This window comes from Telmatherina bonti (genome assembly GCF_933228915.1).
Source record: "Telmatherina bonti genome assembly, chromosome: 24".
NCBI classification, from domain to species: Eukaryota; Metazoa; Chordata; class Actinopteri; order Atheriniformes; family Telmatherinidae; genus Telmatherina; species Telmatherina bonti.
Genome location: NC_136633.1, coordinates 19764724 through 19791363, shown reverse-complemented (window position 1 = coordinate 19791363; position 26640 = coordinate 19764724). Strand labels below are relative to the sequence as shown.

Sequence of the window (26640 nt, the reverse complement as noted above, 5' to 3'; positions counted from 1 at the left end):
TCTCTCTCTCTTATTCAGTGATGACAATCTTTGAATCATTCTCCTTCAGAGATGACACTCATTCAGTCATCCGGTTGTGTGTATGTGTGTGTGTGTGTGTGTGTGTGTGTGTGTGTGTGTGTGTGTTGCTAAGCTGCGGTCTTTACTTCTTGGCTGATACTTGAACTCGGCCTGGAAAACCCTGCTGCCTAAGATTATATCATATTTGAATATATAATCAATGATATGCAAGTGTTATATGTAAGCCTTAAACAGCGAGGAGCCGTGCGTTTGACAGTTATAATGCACGACGCGGAGTCTAGCAAAACCACGACACGTAGTGCATTATAACCTTCTAATTCACAGGTCAGTGGCGGAGTCACAACGTAGCTTAAGGGTAGGCCTGGAAAAATCACTGTAGGCTTTATTTACTTTTAAAACTAATATGAGTTGTGTGTGTGTGTGTGTGTGTGTGTGTGTGTGTGTGTGTGTGTGTGTGTGTGTGTGTGTATAAACCTTTTATGATATAATAAAAGCTGTTGGGCTGCTGCGAATTAATCTGTCATATGAAAACATTTCTATAGATATCAAACAGTAGAGATCTACACTCCACAGCTGGACCTGTGCTCAATTTCACTGTTAAGACCAGAAAAGGATAAAGAAGGAGAGAATGAGAGGAACTGTATTTTCTACTTTACTGTCTTTTATTGTTTTGCTGCTATTAAAAGGGAAACATGTTTTTGTCTGTTTACTAAGGTAATAGAACATAACTTCACACTTTACAGGTAAATTGAAAGACAGAGAGCTGCGCTGCTCCCGTTTGGCACCTTCCACAGTTAGTGTGCAGAAACCTAATAAAGCACAGCTATTGAAATGAAATACTGGGCAAATTACATGAGCTGAAGTTCAGAACATACTTACACAACCACATTCATAACATGCCACAACGGGCCAGAAGAATATTAAATAAATCCACTAAACTCACCGGCAGTTTTTACAGGCGGAGCCTTTTGGGCTTTAGGTTAAACACATTGATTATGTCATCATAATCAGAACTGTCAATCATTTCTTTTTCAAATGACAAAAATAGTTTTTGAGGCATCCAGTAAGCATGGATGATCTCAGGCGCGTCTGGATTCTGTTTGTTGCAGAGAAAAGTGCCTCAATACTGCAGGAGGTTAAAGGTAGAGTATGTAAGATTTTCAATATTTTCAAAATAAATTAACTAAAAAAATAACTACAATCATAATTAGATAGTTTTTGTAAACATGTAGGTTCCAGTCTGTCCATATTTGATGCGTTATTAAATTACAAGTTTAATTAATGACAAAGACCCTTCTTGAATGTTTTCTGACCAGTAAAAAAAAAAGTACTTTTTCTTCACCAGTAGAGGGAGTATAAGCCCATTTATAGCAGAGCGGCTCTGAGCTACAGCTCACAAGCGATTCCTGCCCTCATTGGAGCTGGCAAGGAGGAGGGGTGAGGGGTGAGTTTTGCTCATTACTGCCAACATGTGGTCGTTTGTGGAGGTAGCAGTTTTGCTCACGACCTGGTGTTTGCCACCTGGTGGTGGAAAGAATCGCCTTGAAATCTTACATACTCTGCCTTTAAAGAGAGCGTTATGATGGCCCTCAACAGACTGTTCATATTGCGAACAATGTCTGAAGGGCAGCTGTCCAGTATTTATATCAGTGTTGGGAACTTCTCCTGATCCATTTTCCTTCAAATATGCTGAGTGAACACAGCATGTTCAGCATCAGCTATTTCAATCCCAAACAAGTCACACAGAACTTTTAAAAGGTCTTTGTTAGCAAAAGTTTCAGATCCAAGTGCAAATGACGCTGATGCTCTCATTACTCCGTATGTTTCCTCTTTAAATTGGCAGTTAAACTCTGATATCTGCCTGTCCAGACCACACTTCCACAAAGCTTTTAAATCGTCGTTATTCTTGATGGCTAAAATTTTCTCCAATGTTGTACAGAAACACAGAAGAGTGAATCTTTGAAAGCAGCTTGCGCTCATGAGATGCAGCCACATCCCAGTAAGCTATATCGTGCTTTTCCTTTAAATCATCCGTCTGTCTCAAAATCGCATTCTGAATCATTCCAGAAAATTGCGTATGTAGCTTTCAGTGTTTCTATAAGGGATATGCAGTCTGTTGCACATAGCGTTGAGCTTTGCAGCCCTTTTGTGGCAAAATCACTGTTGTCAAAAAGTTTGCAAAATAAGAGCAGCATGAAAACAAACTCTTTTGTTTGTATTTGCAATATTTGCTCTGCTTCTATTTTAATTTGTCCACTCATTTCTGCACATTTAGCTAGAGCTTCCAGTAACACATCCAATAACTTCAGTATCTTGTGCACTGACCCAGATTTTGAGCTCCACCTGGTGTCACCAGATCACTCCAGTTCCATGCTCTGACGGTCAGGGTCCATTTCCTTTTGGATCTCCATAAAATGAGCATGCCTCTGAGCCCCCATGAAAAAACTGTGAACTTGATTCACATAATCAAAAAATGCGCTAACGTGCCCAGATTCTTTGGCTGCAGTGAATAGCACTGATAGTTGTAGCAAGTTAAGCCGTGAGAGTTACAGTCTACATAAATGGCTTTCGGGAAATGCTCTTCCAATTCAAGTGGATGGAAAACCTCCAGAATCTTTAGTGATAGTCCCTTTGCAGACAAATCTGCTGCCTCCACAAAGCCCACTGCCCGCTCCTTGACTACTCCTCCATTAATGAATCTCACATAAACAGAAACCAACTCTCATTTTGCCAGATCTTTATATTCATCTGCAAGTTTTGCAAAATACTGTCCATAGAGTCCAGTCTTTATCTTACAAAGCAGGATTGATGCTGCAGCATCAAGTAGCTCATCCTGAACTTGGTGGCTCATCAGTGTGGCATTTCTCGGCATTTCCTTCAGTCAGTTTTCAATTTCTGGTTCATATTTTGACAATAACTTAAAAAGTTCTAAAAAATTGCAGTTGCTCATGTTGAGTACATCCTCGGTTTCTCTGTGGCCAATAAGTGGAATTTCAAGCTTGGCACACAACATAGCAATGCCCAGTCTAACCTTAACATGTTCCCAGTTTCTCTCCACAAATGCAGGCGGCTTTGCGGTGCATGGCTGCTCCTGTATGATGCCAGTTTTGTTAGTGCAGTGGCATGTGGCTTACTACAATCATGTTTGACACAAGCGTCTCCAAGACGTTTCCTGTGTTTGAAGCCATCTACAAAAGTAGTATCAATGTGAATCTCCAGAATCTCTGCAAGCTTTACAAAATACTGCATCTTGTTCTTTACTGTATTCAATACATTTGTACTTCCCATACCAGTTGGCTTTGAATGATTGTGATTTTCCACCCATTACAGTGGATGGGAATCTTATGAGATTTGGTTGAGTGTCGGGTTCCTCCACTGAAGATAAGTCCAAAGATGTTCTGATTTGCTCATTAAATAGCGATGGTGTGTTGGTTGGAACTAGTTCATTAGCACAAAGGCTAACATGACTCTCCTGGAATGATGATGAGGATGCTTTTTCCTCATTCCTTGTGCCAATTGGTGCCTCTTGATGATTAACCTCCTTGAAATCTTGATCTGAATTTTTTCAAGACGTGGTTTTTTTGAAAAGACGGTTCAAAGATAACTGTTTAGCCGTTTCTCAAACACTGTATCCAGTTGTTCTGGTAGTCTAGCATAACAACCTACCTTTAGATCACTGTTGAACGTAAACATCAGTCAAGATTAAAGTCTTTCTATTGATGTATAGACTATAATAAATTTTAAATGTTCAAGAAAATAAAAAATACAGTAAAAACATTGAAATAAAATATACATAAGAAATAAAAATTCTTCCTTTTTCATGGCTGTCATTGGTGGGCAACCTGTCAATCTGGATGGGCCTGTTCACATCTAGACCCACCCTTGGCTCCGCCCCGTCACAGATCCAAGTTGTTTAGCAAAAAACATTTTATACAAATTTGTATGTTGGCCTCGATGTACTTTTTAATGCCAAACAACCTCTGTCAGGCTACAGCGCTTTTCTCTCATTCACCTGTTAAAAGACAGCTGATCTGAACCAGATGATTAACACGTTGCTATGGTGATGCCCTGTAAAGAAGGGGTGCTCACCACTCCTCCTCTTCCCATTCATCAAATGTTTTATTTTGGCCACAAATATTGAATTTCCCCTAAAAATCCACACTGCAGCGTGTTTCAATCATTTGCCTGCCAAAAAAAAACAAACAACTTATCGGAATCAGTTTTTTAACTCATTGCTATAGTGACACATAGCGGAGTGATAATACAGTGATTTAACTCGCCGAACTACGTATGCATATCATAGACTGTATATAGAGATGGATGTAGCCTCTGTGACGTCACCCATAGGTTTCTGAAGAGCTGAATTGAAGCTCGGTGGACAGTTCCTACCGTTGCCATCTTGGCAGAGGCATGCGTGTCGTCTCGCCCGGAAAATACAAATATGGGCAAAGAGGTGGAGCTAAGACGGGGGGGGGGCATGAGCTTCATGGTGGATGATTGACATCGAGCGAACTTCAAGCTTTCTGTAGCTAAGAGCTAACTGAGCTAACCCGGAGATAACAGGAGCTAACCAGCTAAAGGAGGTAAGCGGGATAAAGCGAAGTCACGTTGATAACCGGCTAAAAACCGCGGTTGTTCTTCGTTCTTCTTACTTGAAGCGTGAGGTCTGGTACCTGTCAATCAAAAGGACACGCCCCTAAATATGCCGAACTTTGAGATTAAATTACTTTTAAACGGGCGAGTTAGAAAAAAATTCATTCCCCCCACAGTTGTCATGAAGGTAAACCTGACCTATTAAACCGAAATTGGATTTTTGAACCAGGCTGTAAACATGTTTATTTCTGCCGTGAAGTTGGCCTTTTTAACATGGGAGTCTATGGGGATTCGCCCTGTTTTGCAGCCCCTAGTGGATGAAGGCGGAACTGCAGTTTTATGTACTTCCACATACGCTTCACTTTTAACCGCCGGAGGCTCTGTCTATCTTTCATATACCGTCTATGGTGCGTAAATACGAAAATAATGCATGCCAGTAGTTATTACAATTCTCAGTGACCATGGTATAAATATATTTAGAGTGATAATTCATATTTGCGTTCGACTGTATGTATTTTACTTGTGCTTACAAGTGAAATGTATGCATTTCACTTGTATTCTGTAGTTAGAAAAATGTACTGTAATGTCACATGACTTTGTATAGCCTGAGCGACAATGTGATGTGGGCTTTCGGGGGTAGGTGACACCATCCATGTGGTAGTAAGCCACTTAAAAATGCTGAGTAGGAGTTTTAATACACGAGTTGTAGTTATGAAATCTAATGGTGTAACATAATCTGGGATAGATGCATAAAAATGAGGTGGCAAGGCTCTAAGAACTGTATCCTTACAGCACCCCCCGGGGGAGAAAAATCAGTGTCGGACTTGTGCCTTTGTTGCCTGTATTTTCGCTGCTGCTTGTACCTTGCTGTCTTCAGACAAAGTTTGACTCAGCACTTAGATTTTTGTTTTAAAGAACTACTTTCTGAAACATGTTTTTACGTTTTTGAGCCTCATGCAGCATCACAGAATCAGAGTTTTATGTTGGTAACCTTCAACACAGTCTTGTCAGCGTCCCTAAGAAATGAACGAAGACTTGGGGGGAATAAATGAGTAGGAAAAGGAATAAGGATTCCATCTGAAGTGTGCCGAGCTAATCACAATGAAGGCATTATGGAAATGTGTTACATAGTTTGTAAAAAAAAAAAAAAAAGGAGAGCAAATGAGGCATTTCACACATTTTTGGAGTGGGAGTGAATAACTGACTCTCCTCTTGGTGTTGACTTTGGACTTTGTTTGAGTAGCCTTATATTAATAGTTAAGAAAACATCCATGACAGTGTTGAAAAATATCATATCAAAGAGACCTAACTGTATATCAGTGCCATGCTTTCTACCTTTCTTTGGCTGAATTACTAAACTAAAACATATGTTCAAGTTTTTCTTGCCAAATGAAAATATTTTAACACGGGTAAAAAACAGGATTTTTGTCAGCTTTCTGCTGAACTCAGAGCTGCCTGTTTTCTATAAATGAGTGCACAAACATATGACAGACTTCTTGCACCTGCCTGCAAAAGCATCATTACGGAGCGAGATTGTGGAAGCGTTACCCAGCTGTCCACAGGCAGCAGGTCAAAGGTCTTGCTCAGAGACAGCAGATGATGGACTGTTGGAGAGGAGCTGCACACACCTGCATAACAATCAGCCACTTTCACACACATCTGAGTCTGACTGCAATCTCTCCTACACACTCCCACCCACCACTCACTGGAAAGACAGACTTTGAGCCACTTGTGTTACCCCTGATGAGTTTTAAGAGGTTTATGTAACTTTTTTTTTTTTTTTTTACATTATTTAAAAATCCAGATGCAAATAAAATTGTCAAACAAAACTGAGAGGAAATGAATAATGTAAATGTGTATGTAGGCCAAAGGAAGTTGTTGAATATAAATGCATTAAGTAGCTGGGAAGAACAATTAAACCCCACTTTAAGATGACTCACTGGGTTCCTGGATCTTGTTGTGTAACACTGAAGACCTGCACACAGTCTACATGCAGCCTCTCATGGCTGTACGGAAATAAACCGAAGCTTCCACATCTCCGGGGACTTCATGCAAATTAGCTGGGTGTGTTTGTGCACAGCGTCACAAGTCAAAAGGAAATGGAGCTGAAGTCCCACCGAGGACGGCTTATCACTTGATAAGCTCGTCCAGGTGTAGCTATCGCTGAGTACCTGATGAATAGCTTCCTACCGAGGGCTGAGGTCCGGCTGCAGGCAGCTGAAGCTCACCACGGGGATCTGCAGGCTGGTGGGCCGGGCGTGGTCACTCATTGGTCTAAAAGGTCTTGGCGGCAAGAGCGGGGAACGTAGAGGGGAGCGCAGGGGGGAGCGCAGACCTCGGCCCAGCCTTCCCAGAGAAGGTATCTTGGGGAGAGGAGAGTGTTCCCCGTCTGAGCCCGATCCTTCCTCGTCCTCCTTGATGGAGGGAAGCTTCTTCATGATTCCTCCGTTGCTCTCACAGTCTACCTGAACAACAGAAAAAAAGATTTCATTTCATCACCGTGAAATGTTAAACGAGGATACAACAAGGAAAACAGATTTTATTTCACATGCTGGGTGTATCTTTCTGTCTCCATCTGCTGTGTGTGTGTGTGTGTGTGTGTGTGTTTGTGCTTGATTACAGGAGTGCAGCCAGTCATTCTGCAGTGGAGGAAAGTCCCACCAGCTGCAACCTCTTCAAACACACTCTGCTAACACACTCTGTGTCAGCTTCCCACTTTCCAGCCAAACATACTGGAACAAATAGCCGTTTGCTATCCAGCATCAGTTTCCCTGTAGCTTGCAGCCCTCATTCAGTCCGGACTCTCTTTCCAACCGCAGATTTTCTTCTCCACCTCCAAACCAACTGTCCTTTCTCGGATTCCCCCTCCGACATGTCTGTCTCTGGATCCAGCGCCAGCTCAACTCTTACCTCTTGCCTGCAACTCCTCCTTTGGGTTCTCCTTTGTAGTTTACTAGCCAAGCCAGCAAATTTGAAGGATTTATCATGACAGCAAAATGTCCCTTTGCACATGAATGCACAGCTGAGGACTGAAGAGACTCCTTTTATGGCATACAACATCATGCAATGTGATTTTATGGTAATAATCCATTTGAGTAAAGCATAATTTTGGAGATAGTTAGCATTTTTAGCCTTCATTAAGCTTCTTTTATCATATGCAGTTGGTTTTTTGCACCTCAACCCACAGGAATGAACAATGCCGTAAATCACAGCAAGGGGGAGGCTGTCACTTCACTCTTTGACCAGATGGTGGAGCTACTGAGTCGGTTAAGGAACAGCTTCCATTCATAGCTGCATTAGCGCTGATGTCCATTCAGTTTATCAACAGAACTGCAAAGGAGCATTCTCATTCAAAGGCAAGCGAGCGTTGAAATCACTGACTGTTACTCTTTCTGAAGAGTGAATGGTCTTTTTTTTTTCTCTCAATGTTTCCAACTCAACTGAGAAAAAGTTGCAATCGACAAATGTTTGCAAGTTAAATTCCTGCAGAAGCGCGTTGCAAGCGGTGGCTTGCAGATGCTTTTATTTGGAATCATCCTTTAGGTTTATATAAAGGTTACCGGTTGTGCTTTCTGCACCTTTTCTCTCAAAGCTGATTAAAATTCCTCATTCTTCGCTTCTCTTCATCTTTTCCCACCCATCACCGCCACCCTTCCCCTTCTCTTCTCCTCTGTTTGTTGTCTTCTTCATCCAAGTCTCTGGCGCACGTGCCCGGGTGGTATTTTTAGATCACAGTGGTTTAATTTTAGCAGAGGTTTGCCTGGAGGGAAGAGAGCGGAGAAGGCACTGTTTGGAATTGTGCCTCTGTATTTTCATGTGTGTTTTGAGTGCAGCCATCTAGATGTGCAGCTTTCCACAAAAATGTCCCCACCCAATAACATGTGTTGTGTTTTGCAGGTGTAAATGCATGTATTCCCTGAGAGACATAAAGCTTGTTGTCCTGGATGAACTCTGCATCTTTTAGCAAGGACAAATATACTGTTTTCGAAGGGTGTGTGTCAACGTCTGTAGGGATCTCCAGTGAATCCGCACACACAGTCAGTGCATCAAGGTGAAAGCTTGGTTTAAGGATAAGGATGGTCTCTGTGTTAAGTCTCCAGGAAAAAGAATTGGATGTCTTCAGCACAGACACGAGTGTGAGTGTTGGCACGTGAATGCAAATATCCGCACGGTTGTTCCTCTTCCTTCCCCTGCCACTTTCCTTCAACTTGATGTTTGCTCATCTCATCTCCATCTGGTTGTAGCTCTATTTTTATCCAGTTAGGGATGACCCTGCCCCTCCCCCAGCATCTGACAGAACTATTTTTAGTCCCTCGCCGCTGTCGGTTGAGGATGCACTGCTACATGTGCATGTGAATATGTTGTTTTTAACACACCAAGATTTACATGCAATGCAGGACTTATTACATTCCTCACAATTATTGCAGAGATTCAAAGTTTATCATCTGCTCAACTTTGTGTACTTGATGGCTTAAAGAGATGCGTGAAACCTGAATTTTTTGGTTTCAGTAGGATCTTATAACACTGATGGATCACTGGTAGATGTGAAAGTCAAGCCAGGAGACCAGCTCAGCTGGCACGGGATGAGCACGGAGCAGAACGAGCATCCAGGCAGAAATGATGCAATTTTAACCTGGTTCGGGATTACCTTTGAGGTTTATAGAAAAATAATGAAGGTTTTTTTTTTTTTTTTTTTTTTTTTTTTTTTAAAAAGAGCACCTTTTATTTCCAAGTTTTTGACACAATAATGATGGTTTTTAATAAATCCCACCAGGTCTTGACCCTGAATGAGTGACACAACAGGGTAATTACCATTAAAAGGAACCATTACTGAAACAAGAGAATCAAAATGCTGCAATGAACCTGTTCAAGACTTTCAATCACATTACAATGTGCAGTACTGGAAGAGCACTGCTTTATTTCAGTTGTTTTAATTATTGTGTCCTTCCATTTTGTTTTTTGTAAAAGACTTTGAGTTGCTCTCAGGTGTTTAATAAAGACTGGAAGAAATAAAGTTTAGTCAAATATCATTAAATATAAATTTGTATTTTACTCATAAATAACAGAAGGTGAGCAAAAAGGTGGTTTGAACTTCGGCTGGGGTTCAAAAAGTGATCTTTTCTGTGTGGAGTTTGCATGTTCTCCTTGATCCATGGGTTCTCTCTGTGTACTTGGCTTCCTCCTATAGTCTAAACACATGCATGTTAGGTTCATTGGTTACTCTAAACTGTCCCTAGGAATGAGTGTGAGTGTGAATCGTTGTTTGTCTCTTTGTGTTGGCCCTGTGATGGACTGGCGAGCTGTCCAGGGTGTACCCTGCCTCTTGCCCAGTCATGACTGGGATAGACTCCTGCTTCCCCTAGATTGGACGAAGTGGTTAAGAAAATGGATGGATGGATGGATGGAAGTTTGCAACTGACAACATTGTTGTGAAGTAGCGCTATACAAATAAAGTTGAATTGAATTGAAATGGATGGATGGATAACAGAAGGTGACAATAAATGTACCAGATGTATTTGTTCAATAAAACCAGTTTTACATACAAGGCTAATCGGTGTGTGAAATATGTGTCGATTGGTCAAGGGAGGTGGGGTTTGATGGGTGATCTCCTGTTACCCGTAAAAATAAAACCACATTTCAGCCACTAGAATTCAGCTGTTAACGACAAAAGTTGGGGAATTTAACAGTTTCCAGACACCCACAAATCCTTGTATTTTCCACTGATGCTTACCAAATTTTCCAATGAACCAGTGGACATCATAGCTAGTGATATTTACTGATTAGCTACACAACACAAACTAGTGTCTGATCTTGGCCACCCCATTAAAACCGTTCTAGATGTGCCACTGCTCCAAACCGCAACGCACTAAAAGTTGTAAAGTTGTCACAATGATGTGAGACACGGACAAACATAATGCAGAGAATCATTACTTCAAGGTCTGAAATACTGAATCATTGGGTGTACTTAGATTTTCACTCACAACTCCTTCATTTGGGTAAAGTTTATATATAATTTGACAATATACAGGACTATCAACATTATACTTTGGCTACTCTTGTTGGCACATTGAACCACCAGTTGTTAATGTCTGAGTGCTCTTTTTTTTTTTTAAATTATTTTATATTTAAGGTTAAGTATGTTTTGTTTATAATGCAGGAGATTTTTTTTTTTTAACGCTGCTTGTCTTTGAATACTGCTCTAATTACCAGGCTTACTCACAGAGAAAATGTGACTTAGCTATTTCCAACATAAGCTGGTTATTCATGTGTACACTACAGCTGAGATCCATCTGTAAACGCCTGGCATGTGAATCGCCTGCGCCCAGCTCGTGTCTTTATCTGTTGGCTGAATCTCAAGCAGAAGCAGACGATTCCTCTCCACTCCCAGTCCAGATGGCTAATCCTTCTCAAGTGCAAAGCCATTGCATAAAAATTTGAGGAAGAGGAGGTCAACCCGCCAAGACAAGTCCAAAAACACAGGCAGTTCTTTGAGGTGGTATTCAGAAAATAATGATTCATCACCAGTAGAAGTGGTATTATTCATAATCCCACTCAGACCTGAAAGCAGCTGGACGCAGGTATTACACATGATTACAATCATCAACGATTATTTAACTAATCAAGTCCAGGTAAAAACACAAATCCCGCATTTGCCCATTTTTTACAATGATCAAGACAACCATAATGTGGCCGGTTGAAGCACTCTGATTGATTTGTTTGATTAAACACACATGAAAGCATGTGAACGGTTGAAGCTCCTGACATTAATGGGTGGATTGGATGCACGTGAAAAGTCATGGCAGCGTTGCACAATGATGTGATGAAGATGGAATTGAGGTTAATGAAAACACTCCAACGGTCACTTGTGCTCATGAGCTAATGGTTACAACATTAGTCTCCTCTGTATGTCTTAGAAGCAGCTGATGGTATTTGTGCATCAGATTGCGATACATCAGAGCATGTTTGACTGGGGAAGGACCCCTGGGCAGGCCTAAAACCTGCTGAAAGGGGGTTGGGGCTGCATATCACATCTGGCAGGGAACATGTTGGTATTCCCCTGAAGGAGATGGAGGATGTTGCTGGAAAAAAGGATACAAGTTTAAACGACTTTACTCAGGTTTTCTATGTTTTTGTCCCTAATTTGTCCTTTCTTCTCCCCAAACAGTCTAACATCCACGATCAAACACAATCCATCTGACCTGTAGCAGCTCTCTGCTTTGAATCAGCCCCCATTTTATCACCGGATAAGTTTGCTGCCGTACCTCTGTGTTGTGTCCTTCTCGAAGGTTGTACGTCAGGTCGTGTTGGATCTCAGTAATGAACTTCTGGGCGTAGTCAGGATAGAGGCAGAGAACCTCACGCAGACCTTTGAGGCTGATATACTGCAGGTCACAGTAGGTGAGCGCCTTCACGCAGGCATTGGTCTTTATCACTTCCTCCTGTGTCAGACAATCGGAGCCAATCAGGTCGCCCCGTCCTAAAAAACCACAGATGCAAGAAGTTGAACAACATCTGAAACAGAAAGGGTATTCTGCTACACAGCCAAAACTTTAGTTCAATTTGATACTTTGGGGAAGACTAATGGGATAGGCTCCAGCTTCCCTGCAACCCTTAACTGGATTAAGTGGTTAGGATAATGGATGGATCTTTCCAGAATATGATATACAATGAAAAAATTGTGCTATGACCAGTGACAGGTGGACGTGGTTCAGGCAAGAGTAGTTTCCCTTTAAAAGGGAAGGATGGCATTAATAGCTAGACAAGTTCATTTGAATATTGCTGAACAAATTGAGTTATACAAATGTAACACTGCAACTTAATTGCAGGTCAGAAATTTCCACCTCACTGCTTACACCGGTGCTTGTATGTCCAAAGTGGCAATGCCAAAGCAATTTAGGTTTTACGTGTGCACATGTGTGTATGCAAGAGACAGGCAGGATAAATCTGTAAAAAAAAAGATAACCGGTATGCGTTTTTTATTTCTGTTTACGCACATGAAAGAAATCCAGAGCGATGCCTATAGTAGAAGCGCGTTTGTGGCCGCATGTGTGCATAAAAATGTTTCTGGGAAAGCACAGGAGGAGGATGAAGAGGAAGACAGTGCATGAGTTTCTGCATGTTTCAATATTCACATGCATGTGCACAACCAGCACGCTAATGAGTTCAGCCTCTATCCTCTGTGGGATGTGCTTATTTCATTATTTAGTTGGCTCATTGATATGAAAAACAGCGTTGCTAATTTGCTGCCTAGGCTCCACGTGGACCTGAACCGAGTCCAGGACTGTTAATGATTCTGCTTCTGCATTCTGTTTTATCCACATTGTACAGAACTGAAGGAATGTCAGTGTATGGGTAGTGGGACATGACTCTGGAGAGGCCCGCTCTCTCGTGGAACGATGTTGACACAGGTTTATGTTTCCAGCTGGCTGATCAGCCTGCCAGTTCAAGTTAGAGGGGGAAATTGCAAATATGTACATGGTTGTGACATGAAACTGCTTTGGCTTTTGGTTTAAGATTAGGGATGTTCGATATTGGCTCAATTTTACCTGATATACCAATTTTGTCTAACTCTTAAATTCTGATACCGATAGGAACTGATACTGATGTTTTTTGGAGCAAGTTATGCCAAACAAACACAAAGTATCTGGAAAACTGTACATGAAATCTTCTATATTTTGCCATTTTTAATTAGAGGAGACAAAGTTGAAAAGTTTCAGATATAAAATGTGCATGTTGTGTAAAGGTTTTGTATTTAAAAATGTAAAAACTGACAATTTCCGATAATGCCTTTTAATGCCATTATCGTCCGATAATATCAGAATGCCGATATTATCGATATGCCGACAGTATCAGACATTTGTATTGAAGATGACCTGAATTTCAGCTTTTTAGCTTCTTTTGTCTTTTTGCTTTGTTTTGTTCTTTAGTTTGCAGTTGTTTTTCAGTAATTTCCCTTGTAGAGCAGGAGAAAATATTTGTCTGTACGTCAACTGGATGTTTGTAAATTATCTTTCATTACATTATCAGGGAACTTGACAAAAATCCCAAAATGTTTACAGCTTACCCAGAACATAATGACTCGGTTCTTTCATTCATGCATTTGTAATAATTGTGGATTTTCTTCAGGATTTAAAGGTGGGGTTGGTAACGTTGGGGAGCTGGCAAGATTTGAAAGTAGCGTCCTGTCTTGGCTCCTCCCCCTCTGCTTTTGATCCAAGACTTTTTCTTACCTTCACCAAAGAGGTTATGTTTTTACCGACGTTTATCTGTTTGTGTTCAAGATAACTCAAAAGGTTATGGACAGATTTTAATTCAATTTTCAGTAGTTGTTGGAAATGTATAAAGGGAGAACTGATTTAATTTTGGTGGTGATCCGGATCACCGTTTGGATACCAGGGATTTTTTTAAAGGCTGTGGCGGAGGTTTGCGCTCTCCGAGTGCTTTTCTAGTTTGCAACTTTTTCCACCAATGGCTTTTTCTCGGCTGTTTAGCGGGAGGAGGCAAATAAACCGAGTTTTTACAGATTTACAGTAAACTGAGGGGTCTAACTACATTTCTCATTGTTATAAAATGTATAGACTACTATCAGGATGAGGAACCACTTCACCCAGAGTAAAAAAACAGTCTCTGAACAAGATTACTTACTCCATCTTTAATTGTCTCATCAGTGTCTGATGGAGTGTTGAACTGTTTATCCACAGAAGCAGTTTAATCTAGAGATGATTGCAGTTTGCTGATCTCTGGGTCTCTTCTTGATTATGGTCTTGTTTGGTCGTCTATTAAATGTTGGATTTCTTATAACTTCATCAGGGTAAACACTGTCTTAAAGATCTTGCAACCGCTAATGTTTTCTTCTCTGCTTTCTGTTATTGTTGATTTTGCACCTGTTATTAAGAGATTTTGTATTTTTTGTTAATAATTTGCCAATATAAAGCACCAGTCTTACTTTAAGAAATGTATCAAACAAGTATTTCTTTTAAGCTGATATATACTTATCAAGGCAGTAAATTTGCCTTGATTAGTATTTTATTTAGCTTATGTATCCATTTGGCTCCATCTCATCTTATGTCATTTGGCCTGTGGTACTTCGACTAATTACAGTACATTTGAGGATTATTTAGTCAAACCTAGAGTGGGATATATGCCTCATGTGCCTACCAACAGCTGATTTAGATCCTTTTTTTTCTTCTAGATATGCATCTCAGAAGTAAACGATTAGTACAGTGGTTATACATTCATGTACATTTCAACTCAAGCTGGAGCCCCTCTGGCACATGTGCACCATCTGGACCATCTGTCTTTTTGAAGCAGAGGCTTAACTTAAACTGAAGCCAAACGTGGAGAAAGTTTGGCTTCAGTTGTCTTCAGTTTCGCCACTTAATTTTTTTTTTTTTGATGACCAAGCTCGAGCTGTGACCTCGTAGGATGGATGTCTGACACCTAACATAATGATTACTCTGTTTTTCCTTGCCGAGCACCTTCATCCATTCAGACAGAAACTCATCTGAACTCCATCTTGCATCTGGACAGCAGTGTCGGTTTTTTGAGCCACTTTTCTGCCGGAATCTAGGAGGGCTTCTTTGATTCAAGGTTCACAACAGAGAAGACCTTCAAGATTCAGGTAGAAAAATGACTCGCTCAGGCTGCAGGTCCATGATCCGCTATCTGCTTGCTTTGGAAACACAAAAGTGACGCACCCACTTCCATTATTATATTTGGGTTAAAATGGCGCCGTCCATGATGCTGAACCTCGGCTCACATTTACACTTCATTAAAAACGATCCATTTAAATTACTAAAAAGCGTAAGCTGAGCAGATTTTCTTTACCTAAAATGGCAAGTACAGTGCTGTCTTTCAGTACTTCCATGGAGCCTGAGCATACAAAGTATATAGCCTGGAGCGCGTCACCCTGTCGGATGAGGAACTCTCCTGGAGCGCAGAAGGACGTCTTGATGATTAAGGAGAGGGAACGCAGACACCCCCTGCTGGCTGATTCAAACAGCGGAAGCTGCAGCAGCTCGCTGTTCAGGTGCATCGCAATGTCAGCTCTCAGCTCGTCTGGGAAGTCCTTCAGCAGCTGCAACAGGAAAGCAAAGGAAAACTTTTCCTTTCTGCTTCCATTATCTGAATGTGACTGTGTGGGAAGGTGAAAGTGACAGTACAATAAAACCCGCTACCTTCCCACATAATCGCAACCAACTCATGCAAGCAAATTGAGCAGTTTTACAGGTTTAAAATACACAATTTTCACACATTTACAATCAATGCAAAAGCTATACAGGAAAATGACTGCAAGCTCTGCAAGGGAAAGTTGAGGGTTACTATTTTATGGTGTGTACCATCATGTTATCCCTTTACAAAGTGTTGTCTAGATAAAACCTTTGTCACGAAAAACACAAACAAGAGTGAATTGAATGTTTATCAGGTCAATAATCTGTTAAATCAAGTCAGCTGCTCCAGCATGATTGAACCCAAAACAAACCACAAATCCTCTCAGTGACGTTTCTCCAGGCTGCCTGGAGGGCAAAGTGCCAGATTTCTACTTTCAGTCAAGCTCATCCCATTGAAATCAACACATTCAGTCTAAACTTCAGAAGTTTTTTGAGATATAAATTTCAGAAAGTCGGAAAAAACTGACAAAACACTTAAAAAGATATATACTATTTCTCCATCAAAACCAGGTCAAGCAAGACTTTCAACCAAAATGGCTTATGTTTACGCTGTTCTGGCAAGGTAAATAACAGAACTACAGTTGATCCCTCCCACCTCGCTGACATCGATACCGTTGTTGACAGACCAGGTTGTCTGGAAACACTCCATCATACGCTGCTCCAGAGCCTTGGGCAGCCGGTGCACACGGATGAAGTCCTTGAGGTCTTTGGTACGGGTGTGGTAGAGGGAACGGCGGGAGTACATCCTCTGGATGATGGCAGTCACGTTACCAAAAACTACAGCATGCATTAATGCTATACAGGAGAGAGAAACCAACACTTGGTGACCATGATTGCAGTGATTACTAAATCTGGTTGGACGTTAATGTTTTGCTCACCTCCGATCAGCATGGTACAAATGGAGAAGATCTTCTCAGAGTCCGTGTTGGCCGAAACGTTGCCAAAACCCACGCTGGTCAAACTGCTCAAAGCGAAGTACAGCGACGTCACATAGGAGCTCCTGACAGACGGCCCTCCGTTCAGCGTCATCCCTGAGCCGTTCAGAGTCCTTGATCTTATCCTGCTGCCGTTCCACTGACCTGAGCTCATCAAACCGCTCCCATTTAACGACTCCGAGCTCGAGCCGTTCCATTGGCTGTAGTTGGCGAGTCCTGCTGCCATGGCGCCTTGAGGGCCATCAGAGACTCCCGGCAGGGAAGTCAATGGCGTCAGGAAGTATGGAGTTCCCAAGCGTTTAGCAAGTTCATGGAGCCAGCCTGGTGGGGGATCAAGGACAGTTAGTCAGTTTTATGAGAATACATCTATATTTTTAGATGACCTTCACTAGACGACTGAAATATGACACAGCAAATACTGCTGTGTTGGAGCAGCTCAGACACTGACTTAACCTTAATATATCTGCATCTGTACTTAAATATTTTTAAATTACTGAATACGTTTCAGATCTAAAATGGTTTTCAGACTATATTTAGTGAGTTTATTCATATTTAAAACTGATTGTCCTTTCAGAATTGGCCGGGTGACTTAGCATTATTTTTTCAGTCATTCATTTCCATCTAAAAGGGACTATCTCCAAAAATGAGTGTGTTTCCTTTGAATGGATGATCATGAAAAATCACGTTTGCCTGAGGAGAGAAAGCTTTCCCATGATGGTTTCCTCTCTCTAAATTTGAGAGAGGAAAAATGAACTCTTTTGACTGATGCAAATGTACATGTGGTGACCTGTAAGTTCATCAGGGCAGATGAGACGATGTTTTGGCTCAGGTTGTGAGTTTTTAAAATAAGCGGGAAAAGCATTTTGTGTTACATTATTGCTGAATTATTTCCCAAACTCTGCTACAGCACACCCTACTTAATACAAAGGAAACGGGCATCAAAATCAACCTGATCTTATGGTGAAATGCATAATAGCTACGTTGGTCCAAGATGCAAATTAATGCAGTTTCATAATAAAGGAAGAGTATTAGAGCTACATCATGAACTGATGGCAATGGGTGGGGTTTAACAAAATTTTTACTTCTACCTACTCCTTTTCGAGTATGTCTTGTTTTGTTTTTCTTAATTACTTTTTTGTTTGTGTCTTTTATTGGATAAATACATAGACTGTATATAAAGAGATGGACGGAGTCTCTGTCACGTCACCCGTAAGTTTCTGAAGAGCTGAATTGAAGCTCGGTGGGATGTTCCGACCATCGCCATCTTGGCAGCGTCATGCACGTTGTCTCGCCCGGAAAATACAAATAGGGGCAAAGAGGTGAAGCTGAGGGGGAGCCGTGAGTGTCATGGTGGATGATTGACATCGAGCTAACTCCAAGCTTTCTGTAGCTAAGAGCTAACTGAGCTAACCCCAAGATAATGGGAGCTAACCAGCTAATGGAGGTAAGCGAGCTAAAGCTAAGTCACGTTGTTAACCGGCTAAAAACCGCAGTTGTTCTACGTTCTTCTAACTTGAAGCCGGAGATTGGTACCTGTCAATCAAAAGGACACACCCCTAAATATGCCAAACTTCGAGATTAAATTACTTTTAAACGGGCGAGTTGGAAAAAAATTCACTCCCCCCACAGTTGTCATGAAGGTAAACCTGACCTATTAAACCGAAAATGTATTTTTGAACCAGGCTGTAAACATGTTTATTTCTGCTGTGAAGTTGGCCTTTTTAACATGGGAGTCTATGGGGATTTGCTCTGTTTTGGAGCCCGTAGTGGATGAAGGGGGAACTGCAGTTTTATGCACTTCCGCATAGGCTTCACTTTTAACCACCAGAGGTTGCTTGGATATATATCAAAATAAACTTTACCAATCGAATCCAATCCAAATAATACCATGACCAAGTTTTCTTTAGTCTTTATGGAGATGCAACTTACATGTGATGATGTTTAACTGCTGCGTGTTTCTGTATTAAGATAGCACTTGATTGTGTTTTCATTTTTCACAACATGACGTAATATATGGAACATGTAAACAAAATTAATTACCATATTTTATCTATGTCTGCAAAAGGCATGAAACCTTAAAACAAGTAGAAAGTAGCTAAAGTACATTTACTTTTGGTTATTTGTAACAAAAAATGACACTGAAGGGTTTTAAGACACCTGTTACAACAGTAAGAAAGCAACCAATCAGAGCAATGTTTCAGCTAAACCATGGCAATCCACTGTTACAACATCATATGGTCTTTGTAGAAGATTTCAACTGATCTTAAAACATCTGGAAAAATCAAAATACAACAATGAAAATCTGGCACAGTTAAGCAGCTAGAATCAGTGGATTAAAATGAGACAATATTTCTCTCCAGAAGGTCAAGATACTGCTTTCCTCAGCTTCCAGTGCCCATTGATGCATTGTGGTCACAACAGTAGATACCTATATGTAGGCTATTTTCTAGTCTATGCATGCGTCTGGATGTTATAGTAGCAAATTAGCCACTTTATTGGACATTAGTGAGTCATCCAATATGCTGCCACTCACATAAGAATAAATAAATATATAAAAATTTCATATATATACTTACATTGTTAGTACCAAGTTTGACTCAGTGGTAAACATGACAAAAAATGATGCAACATTCTTATAAAATCAAATAAAATTAATAATAAAGAAAAGAATTGTTGTACGTCTGTAGCTGTAAAGTGTGGGTCTGTATTTTAATAATTCATTGATTCAGTGATAATAATGATTCAGTTTAATGCATTAAAGGGTTAACAAAGGCAGGATGCTGCACAGCAGTTAACAGGATCCTGTTTTTATAAGCGTTTTTAAACGTTTTTTAAGATCTTTTGCTGCCACTTTTAGACAATGTGTACTCACATGGTGAGTCTGAGATCTTTCCCTTTGTGACTTATGAAAGGGAAATAACCTCTGCCACTGACCCATACGCCTGGCTAGCTGAGCGTGCCCTCTGATATAAAGGAGCTATCGCTGAATGAAAGAGATGTGGAGTGGATGTAGACAAGCACCGCTCATGAACATTTAAATCAGGGGTAGGCAACTCCGCTCCTCGAGTGCCACAGTCCTGCAAATGTTAGGAGTTTCCCTGGTGTGATAAACCTGATTTAAACCAATGGCTGATTAGCAGACCTGTGAGTTTGATGTCAAGCTCTGTACAAGTCTGCTGGTCAGGTCTGATGTGTGACAGGTGTGTTGCAGCAGAGAAACTACTAACATTTGCAGGACTGTGGCACTTGAGGAGCGGAGTTGCCTACCCCTGATTTAAAGGATCACACACTGAAACAGCCAATTCTAACTATTCAAGTTATGAGCTATGACACTCATATGAAATTGTTAAAAAAATGTATAATGTGACCTTTAACTCATCATATCTTTGACATGACATTTGACTTGTAGATTATACCTCATATATGTGCAAGTGTTTTGTTTAGATAGATGGCATGAAGTCATGGAACTAAAGTACATCCAAAAGATAGCAAACCCATTAAATTTAACTCAATAACGACAACATTTATGATCACCAGCAATTTGTTTTTAATCATTATTTTGCTTTTTTCCTTGGTAACTACTCGTATAACTAACTGAGCATGAGACGGCCTCAGGGCTGCTGACTTCTTGCCAGTTAACCTGATTAGCTGTGAGATCATTTAGTGTTAGCAAATTTTCCAGTTTATATCCCACATCTTGACCTTGTGGTGAAATTCATTAAATAATTGGCATACAGTAAATATCGTTATGATAAATTTAAGAGCTTTAGTTGTTTTAAGATCTTAAAAGGAAAACAATCATATTTAATTAGAATATGTTGGACTTGCTTTTAATAAAATTTGTGAAAAACATCTAGATACATGACAGATTAACTTTCTAAAGGTGTTTTCTTAACAAAAAAAACCAACTAATTTTTCCTTTTTGTTTACTAAATCTAAAAAAGAGGACAAAGGGGAGTGAAAGGGTCAGCTGGGTTTAAGGAGGAAAGGAAGATAGATTTAAAAAAAAAAAAAAAAGGGGGCGTAAAGATGGTTCTACATCACCCAGAAAATATCTGGTGAATAACAGAGGTAGGATGGAGATGTATAGGAACTGGAAGAAGAGGATTCCTTGGAGAGGCAGAGGGATGGATTGGAATAATCTTCAAGACTTTGAGAAGACATTAAAGGGTTGATGGAAAGGCAGAGATGTAAGAAGGAAGCTGTAAGGATTGACAACAGGGAAGTCTTAGAGGAGGTATGAAAGACAAAGAAATGCTCATCAGGCTGGCAGACGATGGATCTGAACCACTTCCAAGTCAGAGGGATATTCTTGGAAGGGAGAACAGGCAAAGGTGTAAGAATTGTCTGAGGGTGAGAGGGGATCAGCTCCGGCGTATTCAATATTCAGACAGATACTCCAGGGAGGGGGGAGAATCAAAGGAGACATAGGAAGGGTCAGAGGAGAGAGAGGGGATGTCTGCTGCTCAGGCAAAGGAAATTTCAAGTGGTCTTGTGAGGAGGGTGGAAAGAGCAAGATAAAGAACATCCTCCATTTTCATTTTCATGTCCTGCTTATCTCTTCTTGTCTTCTTCCAGCTGCTTTTTCTGCTCTCTTTCTCCAGCAGTGCCTTTCCTCTCTGTTTGTATCTTTTCCTCGTCTACATTCTTGTCCTTTACTCCTTAAAATCTGTCTTTTCTGTCTGTTCTCATGCTTTGCTTTGCTGCGTTAAGGATGGTTTTACAAATTCTCCATTGTTTCTCGGTGTCATCACAGCAGAAATTCAGCAGGTAGATGTTTTCACGAGACAGCTGCACAAACTAGCAAATGTCTGTCACACGACTTGGTCTCTTACTTGTTTTTGTTGTAGAACAGGGGTGTCAAACTCAAATGTACACTGGGCCAAAACTTTAAATTGGACAAACTTGCAGACCAACATTGACATTAAGAGGGAAAAAAAAAATTCTAGACATGACAATGAACCTTATAGTAGCCGAACATGCGCGTTTCTGTGTTTCTGCTCAGGCTCTTGATTTAAAAGCTTGTTTTTTCTCTGGGCGCACAAACTTTCATCATGCACCTTTTGTCAAACACCTTCATTGAAGGGCGAGTCTTATTTTACCATCTCTGCTGCAGTAGCTTGAAGTTGCTATGACTACTGTCAACAGAGGCGAAGGTCCTGTCCTGATTGACGCACCAAACCACCAGCGGAACAGTCTGAGGTGTGTCATATCAGCAGTACATGTGCTGTATAATACCAGAGGGCCAGCTCTCCTAGTTATTTGGTATTGCTTCGTTGGACAAATATAATTCTACAATTCTATATTTTACAGTCATTTAGCAGACGGTTTTGTCCAAAGCGACTTACATATATACTCATACCCCAATAGACAACTCAGGGTTCACTATCTTGCCCAAGGACACTTTGGCACATAGTCAGGGGAAGCCTGGAATTGATCTCTCAACTCTCCAGTTGAAAGATGACTGCTGTTCCAGCTGAGCTACAGCCGTCAATAATACCACTGAAAGCCAGAATCTGACACCAATGTTGTAAAAGAAGGCGGTAATCTCAAATTTTATACTTATTTGCACTGCAGTGGTAAAATCGAAAGTGAAAAAGGCAAATAAAAGATTCTAGGATATATAATGTAATCATCAAAAGAACTTGATACTGTCAGGCACCATACACAAAGATATGAATCAGCTCTTTAATTATAAAATAAATTACATAAGATATTATTATTTTAGTATAATATTCAAACTGCAGTTTTAGTATAAAACAGTATCAGTATCAGTGTGATGCATTCATATGGACTCATTTTGTCTATTTATATTTGGTTTTTTGGTTTACATACTTCTAGTTTTGTTGTTTTTTTTTTTGTTTTTTTTTACAGTTTTTGTTGTATTTTTTAAACTTATTTTCATTAATACATTCTTCGAAACAATCATTCCTGACCATTTTTGTAGTTCTGTCCCTGTATCCAATGCAATAACCTTATGAAACGTATAGTTTTTTATACACACAGTTTCTGAGACATTTTGCATCACTTTATGGTAAAAACTTTGCTCAGATTCCTGCTGAACACAATCTGACACTTGTCGTTTGTCCCCTGATGCATACCAGGAAGCACTATAATAATTTTGACATATCACATGATACTAAATGCTAAATATCCCGACAAAAAGGTACATTTTTTGTTTTATTAAAGACCTCATATTAAAGAATTTGACTTTTCTTGCCATTTTTGACCATTAAAGGATTCAATTTTCCATCATTTATTATTTTAAGTAAAGTTCACAGCCCATACAGTATAAGTTGCTTTACATTCATTAAGCACATACGTATAGTGTTGTTGTTTCCTGTCTCTGTCCTTTCAAGTCAAGTATTTATGTCTCGTATTTTTCATTCCTCTGCAGAGTGCCACTTTTCTGCATCACCTTTGGGGCACAATGTGAAAGCAGCTGAAGAGTAGCACTTCATTTGTAGCTGAAAAATCAGCAGCATTTATGCAAAAGCATGTCAAGCTGAGCATGACGGATCTTTTAAAAGCCGTGCGCACACACTCATTAAAAAACAAACGGCAGAGCGCAGCTCTATATGTCATCAGAAGCAGTTCGCTTTTGCTCAATTACCAAACCTTCGACTAAAGCCTGACTTGCTTTTCCACCAGCGCCACAGCCAGCCCCTGTGTGTGGTCACATCCATGTGCATCCATGCACCAGTGGAGACCTTTTACGTTCGAGCATTTTCAGCTTTCATTCCCACCTTTCTGATTTAAATCACTTGAGCAGGATTACCACGAGACCCACAGTATTGTTGTTTGGCACCGGTGAGCACAGCAGGAGGGGGAAACAGATCGCCATAATTAGAACTGTTTTCTCAGGAAAAAGACAAGCATCGCACATAAAGACATGTCTTTATACTTTGCTAAGGAGAAGACAAACTGCCACAAATAGTCTTTCTTTTGGTCCTTTTGCAAAAAATATAAATGAAATTGTTTGGATGAGCAGCGTTTCCAAACATTGTAATAAAATGTACAGCGTTTTAAATCAAATTGATGGGGAAGAGGATTACGCTGCACAAGCGGTTAAATATATCTTTGATATCTGATAATGCTGAAAACATGCCACATTCAGAGGATGATTGTGATGTGGAAGATGTTATAACCTTGACAGCCGTCGTAGTTTTTTATAGCCGTGCCTCTCAGATTTTCTCTAAAACGCCATCTGACCAGCTGTAGTTGCCCATGGTTTCTGGCTTTTCAACAGTAATAAATCAATGTTTTATCACCTTTAACTTTACCCAAAAATGTTTTTGTTTTAAATGTGCAAATAAATCAATTTGTCAAGTAGTCTCAAACATTGTCCAACAATACTTTTAAGCATCCTGGCTACTATCGCATCATGGTTCCCAGATGGTATGGTAAAATTCCCCAAGGTGTGTGCACCCAGTAAAGCTTGCTTATAATCCACTGTGACCATTTTAAAACCAAACATTTTTGCACAACTAGAAACATATCCTGGCTCCAGTAGGGGGTGAGGTATTTTGTGGATAATTTAGCATGTGCAGTGTGAAATGGCTGAAATGAAAAGCTGGTAATAGTCACAAGGACACATCTGCCTGGGAACAGAAGAAACTTCCTGTTAGCCACCAGGATAAGGGCCTCCAAAATGCCAAAATCTAACCGAACAAGGTCAAATTAGCAAATAACATGCAGCAAGTATTGGGATTCAGGTAAACTTGGCCTGTCCAGGCTATGGCTCTTACCTCCATGTTAGCATGTGCTAGCTGTTAGCTCAGGGGCTAAGTGAGCAAGCTACTGACAGCAGCCCTGAACCTGCTTACCATAAATATTTAAAGTGTGGAAATATTTTTAAAACTAGCAAAACTAGCAAAATGCTAGTTTTTCTGTTGTTCACACTGACACTGAATCTGTAAACTGCACATTATTTTTGTGAAGCTTGTTAAATCATTGACGAGAAGTAAGACCTGAGTGCTTGCTATCGAGGCTGCAAGAACAAGAAAAAAAAATCTTTTCCATCAGGTCCATACATACTTTACAAGAAGCACGCCTGCAGCGGGAGGGGTCACTGCAGGGCAGCGATGTCTGCTTTTATTTGAACCCGATTGTTGTATCCGCTAAGGAGGTCATGTTTTTATCTTATCTATCTGTCTGTTTGTGTTCAAGATAACTCAAAAAGTTACAGACGGAGTTTCATGAAATTTTCAGGAGTTCTTGGAAATGTGAAAAGGAAGAACTGATTTAATTTTGGAGGTGATCCGGATCACCGTTTGGATCAAGGAACTTTTTAAAGAATTCTTTAACATTGTGCTTGGCGGAGTGCTTTTCTAGTTTCATATTTAACGTGCAACTTCGTCTGCGGCTGGGTTCGTGTGTAAAATGTCACATATAAAAATGTTCTTACTTTCTCAAAACCTCGATCAGCAGTTTTATCAAAACAACCTGTTTTACTTGCAATAGCAAACGCGCGGAAGCGGCAACTTTCCGCTTCATGCTTCTCCGTGTTAACCACGCCCACCCCAAATTTCCGACCAATCACGCGATACTTCTCGGAGCCCCACAAGAAAAAAGTTCAACCAGCCTGATGTGTCAAGAACTCTCTTGAAACACGTCCTCAAGAAGAAAATTTTCTTCTCGTGACCTCGAGAAAAAGAAAAAAATTATTGCTTCTCGTGAAATTTGTAACAAGCTTATGATGAGAGTCAACAGCACCTGCTTGTACACTGCGTACAAGCAGGTATCAGCTACTTAATCTTTGATAACAATGAGATAACGTGAAAATATTACATTTCTGGATCTTGAATCAAACATATCAACAAAATATCCTTCTGTAGTTACTGTTCATTATGCTGTTCGCCTTCGTAGTCCAGATGGAAAACTAGCTCTTACTGCTGGATCTGAGGTGATGTTGTGCTTGTAAACAATGTGTTTGTCAGTTTTTTTTACCACCTGCAGTAGTTTTCCAAACCAGCAGTGCACATTCAGGATTTATAATCGCCCCCTTCTCTCACCCACTCAGCAATTCAATCAGTCAGAAGACACTTAACCAGCATGCATCCTTTGTTCTCCTTGTTCTGAAATAATTACAACCTAATTGTTGTTATAATGGGCGCAAATCTAGAAAAGAGGCACTCACTAGGAGTGAAATGAGTGAAAATGACCGTGCACGATCTGGTTTAAATAAACCAATTTCGAGATTTTAAACTGAAAGACAAACCTATGTCCCAGGAGGCAGGGTTGTTACTTTCAATCTCACTGCGGCCGATGAAGTACCAGACACAAGCCATCCAGTGGGCAAGCAGGGCGAATGTGGACATGAGCAGTGTGAGGACCACAGCGCTGTACTGGGAGTAACGATCCAACTTCTGCAGGAGGCGCAGGAGACGTAGGAGGCGCACTGTCTTCAGTAGGTGAACCCCGAAGTTCTGGAAGGGATGAAGCACAAAATGACAGAGCTGATTATTTCCTGCAACTTTAATAAGAAAAGATCAATTTGAATCCTTAGTGTCACATCTTGTGGAAGAGTTTAGTCATTATACTTGCATACGGACACTTTTAATCATTTATATTGATAAAGATGCACTCTGAGGAGCCTCGCCTTTAATGCAGAACAGCGGGAAATGTCTCCTAAAGCATAAAGATACTGCACATCATTAAAAATTGATAAAATGAAGGTCTGTTATCCTGATTTGCTCATCATAATCTCCCCTTTCTCAGCAGTTTCCTGCCAGCAAGTCGTGTCAAATAGAAGCTCCTTAGTTTTGTAACAAGCTGATCCTGTAATCCAGCCTAGAAAAACCGTATGGACATGTAGGCTTTTGCCTTTTGTTAATGTCCACAATCAAGCTTGAAACTCATGCTGCAAAAAGACAAATGGAGAAAATAAATGGTCACATGACCTGTTGTTGAGTGGGGAT

At 40.4% G+C, this 26640-nt stretch overlaps 1 protein-coding gene across 1 annotated transcript in view; it reads right to left on the bottom strand.

Moving 5' to 3' along the window:
* Window positions 1-26640, bottom strand: part of LOC306773988 (voltage-gated delayed rectifier potassium channel KCNH8-like) — a gene marked incomplete at its 3' end in the record, with an annotated part of 50857 nt that overhangs the window by 4593 nt on the left and 19624 nt on the right. The window contains exons 7-12 of the mRNA XM_079263949.1: window positions 25941-26148; window positions 16664-17041; window positions 16381-16580; window positions 15442-15691; window positions 11877-12091; window positions 6805-7079 (exon numbers count right to left, since the gene is read on the bottom strand). Coding sequence (XP_079120075.1) covers window positions 6805-7079; window positions 11877-12091; window positions 15442-15691; window positions 16381-16580; window positions 16664-17041; window positions 25941-26148 — 1526 coding nt within the window. The remainder of the gene's footprint in view (window positions 1-6804; window positions 7080-11876; window positions 12092-15441; window positions 15692-16380; window positions 16581-16663; window positions 17042-25940; window positions 26149-26640) is intronic.